Raw genomic sequence first — 18,887 nt, 5'->3', positions numbered from 1 at the left:
TATAATTCCATATAGTTTATCATATATTTTGAATTATACTGAAGCTCATATATTGCTTTTTCATACGGGTGAACATGAGTCATTAGCTTCCGCCGCTCATTTATTATGCTATTCTGTAAGGAATAATCTGCAAAAATTCGTTGATCTTCTTTGGACTCCTAACTATGTGATGGAGTTGTTGCCAGCCCCGAAAATCCTTTTTTCAATAAACATTTTTATCAAAATTCGAAGGCATGTAGGCTGTTTACAGTAGAATATTTGAAAATTCATGGACAAAAACGACCCATTTTCAAGGTATTAGGGTTAATTTTTAAATGTGTTCGAAGATACTTTTATTACACTATTACAATGGAATTTTTTTCAATGCTTTTTCATTAATTAAGGTAAAGCATTGAATGTCCAAATATGGAGTAGTGGTCACAAATGGTCCTTCTATCCTACTTAAGATATCTTCCGGAAAGTATCTTTCTTTAGACTTGGCAAAGACTAATCATGCAGACTTGCTTAGGGGTTCAGATACAGATTTACATAAAAAATTCCCTAAAAATGCTACTAGGAATTTATTTATTTCTTTTAATTAATTCGTATTTTCTGATCAAATTTTTTTAATAATTGATACGTTTATTTTTATTTTTTAAATGTAATTTGAAATGAGCGCGGAATAATTATTGCTTAAAATATAGGCAAGTCTTGAATTTTTTAGGATTCTAGTTTCAATATAGATATTTTTCGGTCTTTTTGTTAGGATTTAAAGCAGTTGCATTAAAAATGCACTGTGTAAGTATATTTTCATATTACTTGCATTACAACTTGTGTTGTAATAAGTCTTAAAATAAATAAATGACACTTTAACTTATGACGAAGTCGACAATTTAGTTTGCTCATACTCTGATGCTCTACTAGTATTAAATTTTTTTTTTTTTCATTTTACTCAAAACAATAAAATTTTGAGTCTCAATGCAGGTAATTATTGAAACAATAACCTGGCAGATATAAAACATGATTTGAGATAATGGTTACAGCTCTAGCCGTCAGCTCATGCAGCCAATCTTCACTTGGAATTCGCCATCACAGTGTGTAGTCTGTTATTAAAAGTCTTTATTTTCCTAGTGTTATTTGAACAAAAATTTTCTTTTTCATTTATAAACCATTAGTCTCATAACAGAAAAAAATGAACCCATTGTCTTAACAATATTTTTGAAATTTTCTAAATTCATAACGTAAATTTTACCCGCCGTTAAACTGAATCCTCGATTATTCTTCATCATCACGAAGACAATATCTTTGAGCGCATTAATTGGAAAATTATACCAACAACAATCGTAAACAGCAAAACATAATTTATCAATTTGTGATGACAATTTATCACCAATGTAGCAATAAATATATAGCTCCGTAAAAACATAAAAAAATGTTCCACTTGTTATCTCGATAGCTGCTTTAATATTATTTTCTTTCATATAAAAAAGCACAGTATAGGCTGTAAAAAATTAATTTCATTAATTAATTAACTAATCAATTAGACGTAGATAAGCAATAACTAGTCAACCAACATTAAAGATTTCATAACATTTATGATGAAAGTATTCGAGCATAGATTGCTTGGGAGTGACTTTATCAATCAAAACCCAAGGAAGAAAATTTAATAGTTTGAGGATCTAAAATAAGTAATCCATTTAAAATGAACTTAAATTTTGTATTACGAATTATAAAATAGCCAATTTAATTCTCAAAACCGTTTTATATACGGAGAAATTATTCTTGATTGAAATGTTATGGTGTTATAGCGATGCCGGGCCGTGTTGGCCACCTGTCGGAAATTTAAATAAACACATGCAAAAATTACTATGATCATAGTAAAATGCGTAACGATTATATCACAAATTACGTGTAACCATTGGAAATTTTACTATGGCCTAAGTCGAATTCGCCTTGTTTTCGACTTAACTGGCTTAGTCACGATTTAAGACGACCAAGTCTAAATCAAATTTTATTTTTGATGCGGGCATCACTCGAAAATAATGTGTCGACAATATAGGACTCATTATACATTAAAATATAGTACCATTTACTATGCGACATATTAAAATTTACAATATTTCTTTTTTCCTGAACTGAGTACTATTAGAGCAATATAACAGTTATTTTATTCTCCATTTCGGGTCGTAATACTTACGGTAAATTTCTTTCCCCGTTGTATTTTTTGCAATAACGTACTAAGTTACTTTAATTTTTTTCTAACACCCGGGTCAAAAATAAAACTTGGTTTAGACTTGGTTTACCAAGTCAAAATTTGGAGCCGTTTTTCATAAGACACTCGACTTTTTTTTACGGAGATATGAAATACATTGAATTTTCGCCTTGGTTTAGACTTACTTGGCTTACTTAGTCACGATTTAAGACGAAAAAGTTTAAATCAAGTCGAAATCGATTTGATTTAGACTTATTCGACTTAAATTATAAAGCGAAAAAGTCAAAACTAAGGTAAAATAATTTTTATATACTAAGGCAAAAGTAAGACGAATAAATAACTTTTTTTCGACTTATTTCAACAAGTCAAAAGTATTAAGGTTAATGACTATCGTGCTCGAAGTAAAGACGAATAAGTTCAAACTAAGATAAAAAAATACGAATAAGTTGAATCTAAGATGCAAAAAGTGGAAAAAAAATTTTATTTAAGTCGAAAAAGTCGAGATCTTATCGAAAAATCGTCAGCAAATCGATAAATTCAAAAGAAAATAAGGTGAAGCGAGCCTGAATCAAGTTTTATTTTTGACCCGGGCATATTTAATGAATCGCTCTCTGCAATCTAGAATTTAAACTCAAGTTATTTAACTCGAATTTGCAAAGAAATTTATTCCATATAATTAATTTTTTTTAACAATGATTTTGATATTATGATTTTAAAACTTTTGATTTTAACGCTAAACTACTCGAAAAAAACTTTTTAGTCACTAAGGAATCATTTGCTACAGAAATCTCAAAAATCGATTTTTTGTGGGTTGACGCGTTATTGCGATTATTCATGTTTAATTAATTGATTAATCTAATTAATAATTACAATTACCAATAACATTTAATTGAATTGTTGATGAAAGCAATACAACGAGCATTAAAAATTCAAAAGCATCGAGCAGACAATCAATCAACTCCAATAAACATTTTTGCCGGTTAATAATCACCAATAATTTATTTCTGTCAAAAATTTGATTGTTTAAATAAAATTTTTGAAAACGTAAACTTATTATTTCAACTTGTCCACAAATATGCATAGCTATCACAAAAAAATACAAATCTACTCCGCCGCTTGCGATATTGTAAATACAACATTCAATAATACGGGAAACAAACCGTGTTATGTAAATAATTACAGGCGTATTTGCGTAATTCCAGCATTCAGAACTTACTGGAGTTGTTCGTATTAATACAGTAACATTATCAATCATAGTTGTATAAGGTATTCGTTCACTTGATATTTTAAATATATAAATTAACAAAGGTGTTAATATCATGTAAAATAATAAGCGGTTTAAAGATGAATATTTACGCATTATTGCTTTCAAATAATCGTTATCTTTAGCGTCCCACCAGTCATTAATTATGTTATCGATTATAATTATCATGTTGTCATGATAGATATTTAGTAATATTATTTTTGATACTGCTGATAGGGTGCTTATAAAAAGACCGAATATAAAAACAATGTCACCAGTAGGGCCACAGTGATCGAACAATTCTTCGCTTAAAATAAAACCCGAGATAACCTTTAATTTTTAATCAAACATAAAGATACATTTATATGTATATGTATATGTATATGGGTGAATATTTAGTATTGAAAATTATATTAATTATGTTCTAGATAAAAAAAAATCTGGGCATCGGTTGGCCCTGCAAGCCAGCCCCAAAACTTCTTGCTGTTTTCGAGCTCAAAGAGCTCAAAGATTGTAAATTGTTTATTTCATTTTAAATAACACACTTTTGTTTTCTTTTTCTTGAAGATTTTGAGAACTTGATCACTACTCTCTAAACATGAATAAGTGAAATATAACGAATATCCACTAATTTCGAGTGCCAATCGAACCACTTTTTGGATTAGTGGTTGGATTTGCACTTTGAATTAGTGAATATTCACTTATTTTCACTAATTCATGTTTAGAGAGTACAATTTTGAACCGATGAAGAATTCTCATTTAGATCTTATAGCTCTCATCTCACATCAGATATGAGGACTTTGAGTGTCCTGAGGCCCAAACCGGAATTTCGTTTTTGACGCGGGATAAAATTAAAAAAAAAATATCGCTTAACACTTTTAGAACTATTTGTTTACACGAGGGGTTAAAAAAATCGTTCTCGTTAATAATAAAAACTAAAATTTTTAATTTTAATTAAACGCAACCTTTTAAAAATTTTATTTTATAATTTTTTTTTTTGACGTCAAAATTTCAATAGCGAACAATTACCCGTATACATATTGACGAACATTTACATAAAAATAATATAAATTTTTGTGTTACCAAAAAAATAAGCAATAGAGTGATACGTATTTTCCAGTAAATATTACGCGGCTCAAGTGGCCACGAACAAATTATTTGGGTTATTATTTTGTACAATCCTAAAGCGTTTATTGAATCTTCAGTCCAATTTATCGGTTCATTCAGTGTTTTCTTCCTCATGTTCAATGTTTTGTCTTGCGATTTTTTTTTTAATGCTCGAGATATTATTATTTTTTCTCAGAACGTATAGAAGTCCGGTTTTATTTTTAGACGACGATATATTGTGACATATGGGGTACAAAGAAATTCAGCCATCGTATATTCCACACGACTATTTGCATAAATGTGTATATATTAATAATAAAGTTTGCATATGCGCATTGTAGAATTTAATTTTTCTGTCACTGAAGACGATTCAGTTTCTTGTGACCGGTTGTATCGAATAGATTCAATCTTAAGCTTCACTATTACATTGTAGGGAATCGATTTTTCAATGACAATATATGTACTTATCGGGCGTCTTGGTAGTGTTGGGCTAAGCGCTCAAGCTTTTCAAATTTAAGTGGCGATATAAAAATGTTTCGAGTCAACTTTAACTTTAAATTTGGATTCAGCGAGTTGGAAAATTTATTAAACTTGAAGTTTTATAAAATTTACTTTTCTTATTTTTCTGAGTATTTACTTTTTTTTTTTTTTTTTTTTTTTTTTTTCTTTTTCATTGAATATTTATGACATGGAGCTAATTGAGACAATTTAAGTGAGTAATTAATTAATTATTTGAAAAAATTTTCCCCCTAAAAAAAATTGAAATTTTTTATAAAGTAACATTTATATGTTTATAAATATTTATTATATTATCAATATATACAATTATTCGGAATATCAACAATTTGAAAATTACCAAACGGATGATGGAAAAAAAATTTCAAAGTTTTGACTATGGCCTTAAAATTATCTTAATTTATATGACATGAATGCATAACTTCATAATTAAACAATAAATAATTATTCAAAAACTACTAAACGTATAACTGAAAGAAAACTTCCAAGAGTTTTAACAATAGTCTTAAAATTTTCTAAATTCATTTTAAATAGTTTACCGCCTGTTATACGGAACTCTTTACTACATTTCAAAGTAACGAACATTATATTTTTCCATACACTTGGTTTTAAATTGTACCAGCCTGTGCTGTACATTGCGAATGACGATTTGTCTACTTCGTTGGTTAATTTTTCCCCGACGAAACAGTACAAAAATAATTCAAATGAAACATTTAATGAAATAGCTGCAGTTATTACAACAGCTTCCATTATTTTTTGTTCCTTTATGTAAACAAGTGAGGTGAAAGCTGTAATAAATTATTTTATTAAATATTATAATTACAATATTTGGTGTGTAAATTTCACAGGGTAAATTCAGTATTGGGAATTAGTTCTAAAGAAAATGTTCTGTTGGAAAAAAAAAAAAAGAAATAAAGATTCTATAGTATTAAGAAGAATAGTATATGGTGTCGTAAGAAAAAAGACAAGATGATTTTAGATGAAAGTGAAGTTGGCATCACCCGATGTATAAAATCGTGTTGTATATCATCCAACGCTATGCACTATATTTTTCATATTACCTGCATTGGTACTGGGAGTTTTAAAGTCTAAAGCCAGGTATGAAATTAAATTAGAAACTAATTTAGTGGGCAGAAACTAATGAGTTCTTAATTTCCTCGGGTAAAAACTGATCAGCTTCTACCCGCTAAATCTTATTGATACGAAATTGGCTTGTTTCGACTTATAAAACAGGCATAAAAAACTCGCCTCAGATAAGTACCATTTCTCTGGGTCTTTTATTGAGAAATAATGATGATCAATGTGCTCTCAATTTGAGGATAACATTCGGTATCCAACTATTAGTTACGAATTGGCTTTAACTTTCCCAGAAAGTTGCCGTCAATCTGTGGCCACAATATGAAGGCAACTTGGCACATAAAGTTTTCACCACGTTGCTTGTATTGAATTGTAGATCAACAGTTTCTTAAAAACTAACCAGAAAATTGCCATCAACTGTTGCGCACAACGAGTTGCAGGAATGTTGCTGTCAAGTTTCGGCACCAGATTTACGTCAAGTTGGGGACAAAATGCCTATCTGGGCGAGCAGTTTCGATGCAGGTGATATGAAATACTAAAATACTTACTGTTGTTGGGACATTTTTAATCTACTGTAAGTGGAGATTTTACTAAATATTTATAAATTACTATTTCACTTTATGTTATAAGTTTATTCTTATCGAAAGGGCGCTTACTTGCTTCTAAAATTTTGAAAGGTCTTGAAAAATTGATCGCGTCAAAATTTACGACTTTATAATTCAATAAGAATTAGCATCTTAAATACATAATATACCTACTCTCTAAAAGTGAATTAGTGAAATTCACTTGCAAAGAGTGAATATATTCACTAATTTTCACTAATTCAGTTTTAAAGAGTATATTAATACATACCTATAATACTTAAATAAAAAAAGTCTGATATCAACACAATGAGTATCATCAAATTAAAAGAATCGTCAAGAATATTTAATAAATAATATAAATGTTGTTGTCTAGCAATAAGTTTACAAAATTTATCTTTCATAAATACACCGGCTTCATCAATAATGAGTTGCCTGAAATAAATATTTAATATTTCTAATTGACTGCAAAGATGCATTGCCAGTAAGAAAAAAAATGAATCGAGTCCATTGTTTGTTAAGTTGTATATAAAACACTCAGCGACTCGAAAACTGAAACGTACAATATAAATAATTAAATGGGCATCTGCATAGTTCGAACATTCAGAACTCAAGGGGGTGGTACGTATTAATACAGTAGCATTATCAATTATTAGGGTGTAAGGTATGCGATCACTGGTTACTTTGATAACGTAAAGCAATGCCGGTGATAGCATCATATAAAGTAATGTACGATTGATTAATGCATATCGATTCATTATTTTTTTAAAATTAACATCGTTTGTTTTTTCCCAATCGTCAACTGCATTCGTTATAATTGTAGATAGATTTTTACGGTTTACATTCAGTATTATTATTTTACCAACAGATGTGACTGATGCTAATAAATGTGCTGACAGTAAAATGCGATCTTTCATTGATCCACAATGTTCTAGCATTTCTTTACTTACAAATATACATGACAGTATCTGAAAATTTAGTTTTTAATTGAGTAAATGCTTTTATTACTGTGACTAATATCCATACGGAGAGAAACGCACCGTAAATATTACTCTATAACGTTGATAAAAGTAGAGTTGGTACTCCTGTAGAAGCCTAGTAATTACTACATTACAGCATAGTAATTAACATTCTCGCTTAATATCAATGACAAAGTTAAGAGGATATAGCTTTGGTGACAAAGTAAATATAACTATGTTGCCAAGAGAATATTACCATTTAAAAAATCACTATTATACTTTTTTAAAAGTATGTTTTCTCAAGTAATAAATACAAATTAACATGAATTTAAAACTAGACAAATTTCTATGAAAGTAAACGTTCAGCTGACTAGAATATGTACGGGTCAATGAAAAAATATTTTTGAAAAATCTACTGCTGCTGCGTAGATCTCGCTCCATTCCTGCAAAGTCTCTCTATTTTAAAACAGTTCAAACATTAAGTATGTAACAATGTGATAGTTTTTTTATTTTTCATTTTGTATTCTTTTATTTACGGTACATTTCTTCCTCGAAAATTTACCCTCTTATAATTATTATTATGTGAAGTATTACCAAATAAATGATTAATAGTGAAATACGTATTTTCCAGTAAATAGTTCTCGATTCGAGTGGCCACAGACACATAATTTGGGTTATTATTTTATAAACGCCTAGTGCATTTATTGAATCTTTCGTCCAATTTAATTTTTTATTTATAACTTTTTTCTTCATTATTAAAACTCACGTACGTATTCTTAATAATTATTCACTTCAGTCTTTCTTTTAAAATCAATGTATTTATAATTTTTATAAGAAAAACATTTTAGTATAAGTAGTATTTCATTGTAGTGCTGTTATAATACTATTCAAAATAAATTTTTTCCTTGAATTTTGCTACATTTTATGTTCAGTTAGTAATTCCGTTATTAAATATTAATGATGATAGTTTTTATGAATTCATATGTATGAATAATAAGTTTTGGACATGCGCGTTATATGAAACATTTTTTTTTACGCTGAGGACGATTCAGTACCTTACAACCAGTTGCATCAAATAGACTAAGAGTACATTAAATTTAATTTTGATATCATATATTGTGTAAAGTAGTTTCTTTTTTATTTTAATCTTAATAATAAGAATCATAATGAGAAAATTTTTATTCAAACTTTCGAATCAATAATGTCAATCTTTTTCTCTTATTCTTAGAAAAAAATGAAGTTTAACTCAGCAACTTGTTGCTGCTTTTCATGGTAAAGGTGAACGAGCACTTTTTTAAATTACATACTCAATAAAAATAATTTTTTTTTTCATTACTATTAAAAATAGTTTTTTCATAAAATGATTTTTTTTTTTTATTATTAGTTATAAATAAAAGTGATCCACTTGCTGCTAAAGTTAGAACAATTACTTCTATTATAAGTGGTGATTTTTTTTTAATTTAACTCAAAAAAAATCGACGATTTTCGGAAAATTCGAGAAGTTATTGTTTCCACCCCGGCCTTCGAAAATCGAACTTTCACCGGATGTCGGCGTTTTGAGGTCCTAGAAGGCTATTCTGACGATTTTCAGAATGATGTCCGAGTATTGGTATACTCCGGCGCGGGAGTGTGTGTGTGTGTATGTGTGTGTGTGTGTGTGTGTGTGCGTGCGTGCGTGTATGGATCTAAACTCTCCATATCTTTTTAGTGAAATAACCGATTGAGATGGTTCTTGCGGCAATTGAAAGAGTTTATTGGCCATCAACTTTCCTGAAAATTTCAGATCGATTGATTCAATAAATTCTAAGATATTAAAGAAATACAAAAAAAAAAATGGTTTTTTTTAGTTTTTTTAAAATTTTTCAGAAACGGCTCGATCGATCGAATTCAAAATCTACTCAGCTCTGGAACACAATAAAGTGCGTCGATTTCCACCTCAACCATCTCGATCGGTTAATTCGTTCGCGAGATATCGTGGGAGAAAGAAATGTTAAAAAACGGTTTTTCCGAAAACAATGGCATACAGTGGCAAGCAATGGCTCCTTAAGCTCGAAAACAGTGAGAAGTTTAGAGCTGGCCCGCAGGGTCAACCGACGCCCAGATTTTTTTTAATATAGCTAGAAAAAATAGGGGATGCTTTAAAAAAGTTCCAAGGTTACATTGTCTTTTAATGTGAGTTCTAAGGGTTCAATTATTTTTGATTCGATTAATAATTCGACCAATTTATTTTTCTTCTTCAATATATATAAAATGGACTTACCAAAATAGTTGATTATTTATATTTTTTCTATATCAATATTAAATTAATACATGTATAACTTTATAATTAAGCAACAAATAATTATTCAAAAACTACTAAACGTATAACTGAAAAAAAACTTCCAAGAGTTTTAACAATAGTTTTAAAATTTTCTAAATTCATTTGAAATAGTTTACCGCCTGTTATACGGAACTCTTTGCTACATTTTAATATAACGAAAATAATATTTTTCGATACATTTGTTTTTAAATTGTACCAGCTTGTGCTGTACATTGCGAATGACGATTTGTCTACTTCGTTGGTTAATTTTTCCCCGACGAAACAGTACAAAAATAATTCAATTGAAACATTTAAAGAAATAGCTGCACTTATCACGGCTGCCTCCATGATCTTTTGTTCCTTTACGTAAAAAAGTGAGGTAAAAGCTGGAATAAATTATTTTATTAAAAAACGATCAGTTTATTCTAGTATTTTAATATATACACATATGTGGGTTATTCCACCAAATGAAGTTATTTTTACAAGGCAATCCTCGCTGTTTTGGTTCAAACTTTGTGAAGGTGTTTTATATATTCAAAAATAAAAATTTCACTAAAAATTTGAAACCTTTAATACGTAGCTATTTCGAAGTTATGATTTTTTGATTTTTTGAAAAAATTTTTTTTCTTACTTTTCATTAATTTTCTTATCGTAAAAAACGTTTGTTAAAAATTGAGCACATGACAGCTTTTTGTAGGAAAAATTCTCAGCTTCTCAATGAAAATGTTTATTTTTTATTATAAGTTACAGAAGACCTTTTAAAATTCGATTAAAGTGAAAAAAAACGATTATTTTTTTTTCTGATCGGCGCATCGCGACTAGAAATTTTGATTCGTTTTTTATTCGGTCCGAATAAGGCATGCCTAATTCCGAGTGTGCCCCAAATGAGGCAACCGCACTTGGTCCTTGTTACGAAAATAACGCACGTTCGGAATCCCCCCTAATTCGGAAGCCTGATGCGACACAAAGTTGGAAACCACATTCGTATGAGATTACTCCAACCTAGTTTGGTCCAAATTCAGCTTCCTGTTCAGGCAGCAGTGTAGAAGCCACATTCGTATGTGGCTCATACTGACTTATTAATGGATATACAGTTCGATTTTTATGTCGCACACCTTTGATTGTACATCTTTCACATGCATAATACCCTCTATGATTTTTGATACACTTTAATAGTTATCGTGCTGGCCTATCGCAAACAAATGCCTTGATGGAAACATTGCACAAACGACTATTCACGGTGAGTCCTGTAGCTTGTAATTCATTAATTTCATTAATAAATTTGTTAAAATAATGATCGAGATCGGATGGTTTGGTGTTCCCTCAGTAAATAGCAACCGGGAATGGCTTATAACGATTAGGTATACTAAATACCTGACAAAGAATAGGCCACTACTGTTTTTTACTCGATTTGAACAAAGGTACACCATCAACATTAATAAGAAGTTCGATTTCGTTGATTTCATGCAGTTCACAATTGAAACACTTTTCTAAATTTTTTTGAATTCCAAAATGTACAAATTCGCCATCATTTTCAAAATTTTATAGTTCGTAGTTGGTAGAGGTTGTACCCAGAAAGGTCTTAGCAGTTTTTGGTAATTCTGGATAGCATCGGCGCCTTAAAATGTCCATTAATTGTTCTAATCGCGCATGAGAAATTGGCGGATTTATCAATGCCCATTGACGAATTTCTTCTATTTCATCTAAATCATCAATAACATCACTCAATATTTCATTTCCCGTAGTCTGAGCTGATAGTGAGATTTCCAAATTGTTCGTTATCACTAGGTTCAACACTGATACTTCGGTCGTGCTGCTCCATTCTAAGTCTGTTACCATTGGTTCAGCTACCACTGGTTCATCGTGCTCTTCTTCATATTCCGGTTCAGGATCTAATTGTGAACCACAGGTTATAGTATAGTATAGCACTCAATATCATTATTACACTGCATCGTGCCCTCACTGGTCGATGAAGCTACATGTTCGACATTGAGTATGACATCGCCATGATGTTCAACGCGAGATAGTTGATGACGCGTGACACGGAACCTTTCTGCTCTTAAAAGTACAAATTCATGTTTCCCATGACTTTTATTTTTATTTCTAAGCATATTTACAGACAATACAAATTCTACAATGTAAACAAAAAAGAAATAAGTAACTATGACACTTATTAAATCAGAATAAATGTCAACACGAAAGTTGTTTATTAACCTTTCGTTACTCGCGCTATGAGCGAATCGCCGCCTAACAACTACTCAACCTATAGAGACTCGCTACAGTGTGAGCGAGAAACTAAAAAAGACGCGAATAACGAAAGGTTAAACGTAGGTTAATGGTCAGAGTGACTTGAAGGATCATATGATACATCAAATTTGATATTTTTTTCTGAAAGCTGAGACTTTTTCCCATTAAATCTAATTTTCACGATGTGCATATTTATTGTTGAAACAAAATTAATAATCATTTAAATACATGTCATTGATTTTATAGATCTAATTCTTAGATCCTTAATAATTGAATTTGTCGCTAAAAATTGTCATTTACTATAGTCGTCCCGATGAAAGCTTGGGATTTTTTTCCCACCAGTTTTTTCTCCTACCACCATGATATTTGAATGTGCGCATGTGCAAAGCCACCAAAACCAACATTTAAAGGGTGGGGGAAGAAACCGTGGTGGGAAAAAAATCCCAAGCTTTCATCGGGACAACTATATCTTGTACAGTTGTACTGTAGTTTTTCTTTTCACGTATTTGTTTATTGATTTCTCTATACGATTATTTAATCGAAATAAATTAAAAATTGCTCCTAATTTAAATTTATTGTTTTTTGTATGAATTGTTTATCAATATGAGTAAACGCATCAGACTTATATTAAAGTGTTTTAATCCGTTTAATGAGCCACGTAAGTGAATAATGTGATTTATCATTTATAACCTTTCTGTGGAATTGATTCAATGATAAATTTCTTACCATTTAATATATTTAGATATTAAAGATAAAACAAGTTTACGCAAATTCCCAGAACAAGATCTTTGGAAATTTCCTGAAGCGGATGAAACTTCTATGTTATGTGTCCATTGTCGATTTTGTGACAAAGAATATATTAAGAAATTGCCAAAGGTGTCCGAATAGAGAAGAAATTGCTAGTTATTTTAATGCATCATTTGATGAATTAGATGTTAATAAGATTGAATACAAAATGTGGACATCTACAGATTGGTATACTGTCGTTGATGTCGTTTTAGATTCAAAAGAATTCGTTGATACGTCAGGGACGAACCTCGACAAACTCTTGAAACACGATTTCATAGCAAAAATACAAAGCTGATATTTTTCGGATTTAAAACTGAATTTAAAAAACGGCGAGCTTTCAATAGTTGTTGATTTTGCAGAAAATTATGCATTCATTGTACAGGAAGCAACACAAGCGTTTCATTGGAATAATGATCAGGCTACCTTATTTCCAATGGTTGTTTATTTTAACGAAAATAATGCCATCAAATATTACAGCCTAGTTAGAATTTCTGATTGTCTCAAACATGACAAGATTTTAATTTATTCGTTTAAAAATCAATTAATTTCTTACCTGAAATAAAAATTTGCTGCCATACAAACGCTGTTTTATATCTCAGACAGAGTGCCACAGCAAGTTTAATAATAAAAAGTCATTTATGAATATGCGCTATCATAATGATGATTTTAAAATTAATGGTGAGTTGCATTTTTTACCACCGTTCATGGTAAAGGGCCATTCGATGGACTGCAGGTTCAGTAAAATGACTCGCTGCCGTCGAAAAAACATCCTCAACTACAAGATTTTCACTCCTGGGCTACTAAAAATTTTACTTCCATAACGAATGAAGAGTATTTGCGGAAAAAGGATGTTTTAGAAGTAAGATAATTGAAATCAAAAACCGTGAAAGGCACACAACCCTTGTACACTTTCTCACTTATTAATGATAACCTAGGATATGCTTATTGTATTAAAAATGTATCAACATCCTCAAAAAAGTCCAAAAATTAATTTTTTTTTAATCGTACAGAGTTTACATTTTATCTATATCGTTCAAACAAAAAATATGCATATCGTGAAAAATCTTTTTCTCACCTCCGGGCGGAAAGCGTCAACTTTCGTCCCGCTGTGCAAAACGAAGTTGTCGCTTTCCGCCTCCGTCGAGGAGAAAAATAGTATACACTCCTCGGGAAGTCAATAAGAAAGCCTCAGATCACATGTTCGTTGACCTCGGCTTCGCCTCGGCCAACAATTACATGTGATCTGAGACATTTCTTACTTTACTTCCCTAGGTGTGTAATATACTATTTCTTCATTTACTTAAAAAAATATACTTTTTGTTAAGTTAAACGTTTTCATGAATTTTTTATCATAGTACATTTATTGCCTAATAATTTGTCACAAATTTGAGAAACATATATATAATACATACCCATAATACTTAAATAAAAAAAGTCTGATATCAACACAATGAGTATCATCAAATTAAAAGAATCGTCAAGAATATTTAATAAATAATATAAATGTTGTTGTCTGGCAATAAGTTTACAAAATTTATCTTTCATAAAAACACCGGCTTCATCAATAATGAGTTGCCTGAAATAAATATTTAATATTTCTAACTGACTACAAAGATGCATTGCCAGCAAGAAAAAAAATGAATCGAGTCCAGTGCATGTTAAATTGTAAATAAAACACTCAGCAACTCGAAAACTGAAACGTACAATATAAATAATTATATGGGCATCTGCATAGTTCGAACATTCAGAGCTCAAGGGGGTGGTACGTATTAATACAGTGACATTATCAATTATTAGGGTGTAAGGTATGCGATCACTGGTTACTTTGATAACGTAAAGCAATGCCGGTGATAGCATCATATAGAGTAATGTACGATTGATTAATGCATATCGGTTCATTATTTTTTTTAAATTAACATCGTTTGTTTTTTCCCAATCGTCAACTGCATTTGTTATTATTGTAGATAGATTTTTACGGTTTATATTTAGTATTACTATTTTAGCAACCGATGTTACTGATGTTATTAGATGTGCTGATAGTAAAATTCGATCTTTCATTGACCCACAATGTTCTAACATTTCTTTACTTACAAATATACATGACAATATCTAAAAATTTAATTTATAATAGAGCGTTGCTCCTTTTACTGCGATCAACAACTAAATTCACCTTTCTATTGTAATTATTATATAAAATATTACCAAAAATATAATTAATAGAGTAACGCGTATTTTCCAGAAAATAGTTCTCGATTCAAGTGGCCACAGACACATAATTCGAGTTATTATTTTATAAACGCCCAGTGCATTTATTGAATCTTCCGTCCAATTTAATTTTTTATCTATACTTTTTTTCTTCATTATTAAAACTTACGTACGTGTTCTTGATAATTATTCACTTCAGTCTTTCTTTTAAAATCAATGTATTTATAATTTTTATAAGAAAAACATTTCAGTATAAGTAGTTTTTCATTGTAGTCTCGTTATAATACTGTTCAAAATAAATTTTTTCCTTGAATTTTGCTACATTTTATGTTCAATTAGTAATTCCGTTATTAAATATTAATAATGATAGTTCTTATGAATTCATATGCATGAATTATAAGTTTTGGACATGCGCTTTATATGAAACATTTTTTTTTACGCTGAGGAGGATTCAGTATCTGAAAACCAGTCGCATCGTACAGATTAAAATTTAATATAAAAGATTGTAAGAAATAATGATGTCAACTCACGTTTTTTTATGGTGCCAATAAAAAGATCAATTTCAACCAAGCAACCTGTTACTGCTTTTAGACATACGATAAACAAATATTTTTTTTCACTTATATATTAAAAAAAAATAAAATTTTGAATAACTTTAAAAAACGAGTTTTTTTTATCAAAATTTATAATTTTTAAGTAATTGATCCATAAGTAAAGTAAGAAATGTTATTTCTAATTTAAGTGATAAGTAAAAATACATACATTAGAGTTGTGGCAGCAGTCTTGACCTAATAACTTACAGGACCCGTGTTCAATCCCTGAATAGAACTTTGTAATTTTTTATTCATAAAAATTATATTTAATTTAAAATATCCATTATTTCATGTCCAAAATACAAGTGGTGCATTTGAGTAAAAATATTTTTAAAAAAAGTTAGGCTGTGATTTGTTAAAAAATAAACTTTAATTTAAGACAAGTCCCACGGCTTTATTTTTTTGCAAGCAATTATTAATTAATAATATTTATTATTTAATGAAAAAACATTTTTCTTGAAGTTTCAAATTTGTCAATTCAAAATTTTAGTTTGGAAATTTTTTGTTTAATCTTATTAAATTTATAATAAAATATATGAGAAAAATCTATAAGGATAATTATTTATTAAACTCATTCCGTTCATTCACCTACGACGCGTCTTTAGCCCGCTAAAAAAAAATTTATTTCTAGAAGCAGAGAATGTGCATATTAAATATGTATCGACTGGTTCATATTTCCACGAAAATAAAATTATTAAAAGAGAAATATAAATATTTTTCTCTCAATATTGAAACCTATCGCATCACGCGATGTCTGTAAGATAATAATTTTCAATTTATTATGCACCCCAATTTCATATATATTTTGTCATAAAAAATATACTGGACAATTTCTTCTCACAAAAACCCTTTAGTTCGAAATCTAAAAATATTAAATTCAGTATCTCCCCTATTCATTTTTTTATAAAATAAGAAAATTTAACTACTTCTCAAGTACGTAATAAATCCACGGTAATAATCTACTGTAGTGTGCAATTAATTTGCTCCTTGTTTCTTCTTCGTCAATAATTTCTCTTTCCTTATTTTCTGTAATTTCCGCACTAATTTCTGTTGTGATATCCTGGACAATTTTCAACTTCTCACTACTTTCATCATATTCATCTGCATTCACGTCCACTGTCTGAGGATCATTAATTTCAACACCATGCCAATAATCAGCAATTTCACCAAAAAATCCCGGGCCTTCATCACGTTCAAAAACAATACTATTAGACAGAATTAAATCATCTCCTAATTTAGTACTTCGGTCATCTTTATTTGACTCTGGGACATCTAGATGTCCATGATAATTTGGTTTAGAATATTCCTGTACTAAATATTCATGTTTTTTAGTCGCATCTCCATTCATATGATAATGAGGTGCATGCATAATTATTCGTAAATCAGTTTTTAGTTTTTTATCATCTGAAAGAAAATTTTCTGATTCATCTACCCTTTCTAAATCATTATTTATAGTTGATTTATCTTCAGTAACATCAAAATTTTCCGTTTCATCAACAGGAATTCCTTCAGGAATAGTAAAGTCTACAATAGATTCAGTAATTTCTGAAATAGTTGAATCTAAATCCTTTGTTGAGGCTTCAACTTCTTCTAATTCAATAACTGTTGCATAAGTATCACAAGGACCACAAGGATCATCTTTATGCGTTGACAAAATGGCGGCTTTGACATAAGGAAAATGAAGGATACTCCACGGAACTACAATTTGATAGGCTAGATAACCACAACGATCAATTACAATAACTTGGTCTTTCGAGCCATTAAAATCCTGCCAAATTTCCAATTCCTCGCTGTCTTCAATTATAAAAATATCCGGAGCTATTATACTTTTCAAAGAATCTATTGACCTGTTATCAGATTCTATTATTCTTTCCCAGGATTCATCAGTTGAATTCTTGATTATCACAAAAAAAAGTGCTTCTGGTAAACCCGAACGGTGAAGACGATCTTTTAATATTTTTAGCCTGTAGTAATTATTAAAATAAATATTAAATAAGTAATTGTAAGTGGTGGTTTATAATTGAATATAATTTATAGTATTTACATAACTGCTTGGCGATAACTTGATGGCTGAGTCGCGTCTAAAAACGCGAGTACATTAACAACACCAAGCTGTCCGGCAATAAATTCAGCTCTAGGACACTGATCTGAATTATCATCAGTATTTTTATTATAATCACTTGAATAACTAACTGCCGCAGTAATTATAAACACAGACATAAATATTAAACTAATTGAATACATGTTGCAATGTTGACGATGAGAACCGTATAAGTCAACTGAGTATAAAAATGTTGCCTAAAAAAAACTATACGAGTACAAAGAACATCTGTGTTCTATCAGATTGCTCCTATCTTACTCTTTTCCTCTTATTCTCTCAGTTTCAGAGTAGTCGCTCCAGGATACTGTATTCCATTGAATACTTCTATTAATTCATCTGTATCATTTTATTTTAGAAAATTTTAGTATTGTGTTACTGATTTTACTGTTGTTGTTATTATTATTATTTTTTTTTTCGAATTAAACATTTATTGAAATTCAGGTTGTTGTGATATTATTCGTGATCGTAATATTTAAATAATGTAACCGGAACTTCGGGTATGATAACAAATCTATTTTCATCTATTTATATGAATATAATAAATTGTATTTTTTTTTTCGACATATGTCTTGTCGATAAGGTTGAAAAAATACAGATCAAGCTCTGCAAGTATATTACATTCTATATGAGATCTAAGGGATTAAATATGTAAGCCGAAGAAGTTTATGATCAGTTCAAGATCAGTAAATTCTCTTACAGAAGAAAAGTTGCTAATCTTATATTTTTCTACAAAACCAGAAATGGCTAGATTACTCCCCAGAAATGCTAGAATAATTAGGTTTTAGATTAAACACTACTTTTGTAGTAGTTAAATAAGCTGATTGGCGTAAATAAATAAATATATATATAAAAAAAAAATACAAATTCACCTTGCATGATAGATTTATAAATATCTTAATAATTGTAATATCCCTGGCGGTTTTGAAACACCCTGGGAGTGGAAACACGGTGGAATCACGGTGGGTTTGTGCCATTTTAC

The 18,887-nt window shown here is 29.8% G+C and overlaps 4 protein-coding genes across 4 annotated transcripts; all 4 read right to left on the bottom strand.

Moving 5' to 3' along the window:
- Positions 1 to 519: 519 nt before the first annotated feature.
- LOC130674037 (odorant receptor 2a-like) lies at positions 520 to 5,163 on the bottom strand. Its single transcript, XM_057479304.1, has 3 exons — positions 4,518 to 5,163; positions 3,068 to 3,764; positions 520 to 1,480 (listed from the first exon to the last, which is right to left on the bottom strand). Exons 1-3 carry the CDS (start codon positions 4,674 to 4,676, stop codon positions 1,137 to 1,139), a joined length of 1,200 nt encoding a protein of 399 aa, XP_057335287.1. The 5' UTR covers positions 4,677 to 5,163; the 3' UTR covers positions 520 to 1,136.
- A 221-nt stretch (positions 5,164 to 5,384) lies between these two features.
- LOC130674036 (odorant receptor 4-like) lies at positions 5,385 to 8,568 on the bottom strand. Its single transcript, XM_057479303.1, has 3 exons — positions 8,269 to 8,568; positions 6,987 to 7,683; positions 5,385 to 5,845 (listed from the first exon to the last, which is right to left on the bottom strand). The coding sequence occupies exons 1-3, from the start codon at positions 8,425 to 8,427 to the stop codon at positions 5,502 to 5,504; spliced, it is 1,200 nt and encodes a 399-aa protein (XP_057335286.1). The 5' UTR covers positions 8,428 to 8,568; the 3' UTR covers positions 5,385 to 5,501.
- A 983-nt stretch (positions 8,569 to 9,551) lies between these two features.
- LOC130673387 (odorant receptor 4-like) lies at positions 9,552 to 15,740 on the bottom strand. The gene is made up of 3 exons (XM_057478377.1): positions 15,212 to 15,740; positions 14,422 to 15,118; positions 9,552 to 10,359 (listed from the first exon to the last, which is right to left on the bottom strand). The coding sequence occupies exons 1-3, from the start codon at positions 15,368 to 15,370 to the stop codon at positions 10,016 to 10,018; spliced, it is 1,200 nt and encodes a 399-aa protein (XP_057334360.1). The 5' UTR covers positions 15,371 to 15,740; the 3' UTR covers positions 9,552 to 10,015.
- A 181-nt stretch (positions 15,741 to 15,921) lies between these two features.
- LOC130673386 (uncharacterized) lies at positions 15,922 to 18,251 on the bottom strand. Its single transcript, XM_057478376.1, has 3 exons — positions 17,852 to 18,251; positions 16,734 to 17,771; positions 15,922 to 16,669 (listed from the first exon to the last, which is right to left on the bottom strand). The coding sequence occupies exons 1-3, from the start codon at positions 18,049 to 18,051 to the stop codon at positions 16,645 to 16,647; spliced, it is 1,263 nt and encodes a 420-aa protein (XP_057334359.1). The 5' UTR covers positions 18,052 to 18,251; the 3' UTR covers positions 15,922 to 16,644.
- Positions 18,252 to 18,887: the final 636 nt, after the last annotated feature.

This window comes from Microplitis mediator, chromosome 8 (assembly GCF_029852145.1).
Source record: "Microplitis mediator isolate UGA2020A chromosome 8, iyMicMedi2.1, whole genome shotgun sequence".
NCBI lineage: Eukaryota > Metazoa > Arthropoda > Insecta > Hymenoptera > Braconidae > Microplitis > Microplitis mediator.
Note: the sequence above shows the minus strand (reverse complement) of the source record. Positions and strands in the feature narration are given on the sequence as shown.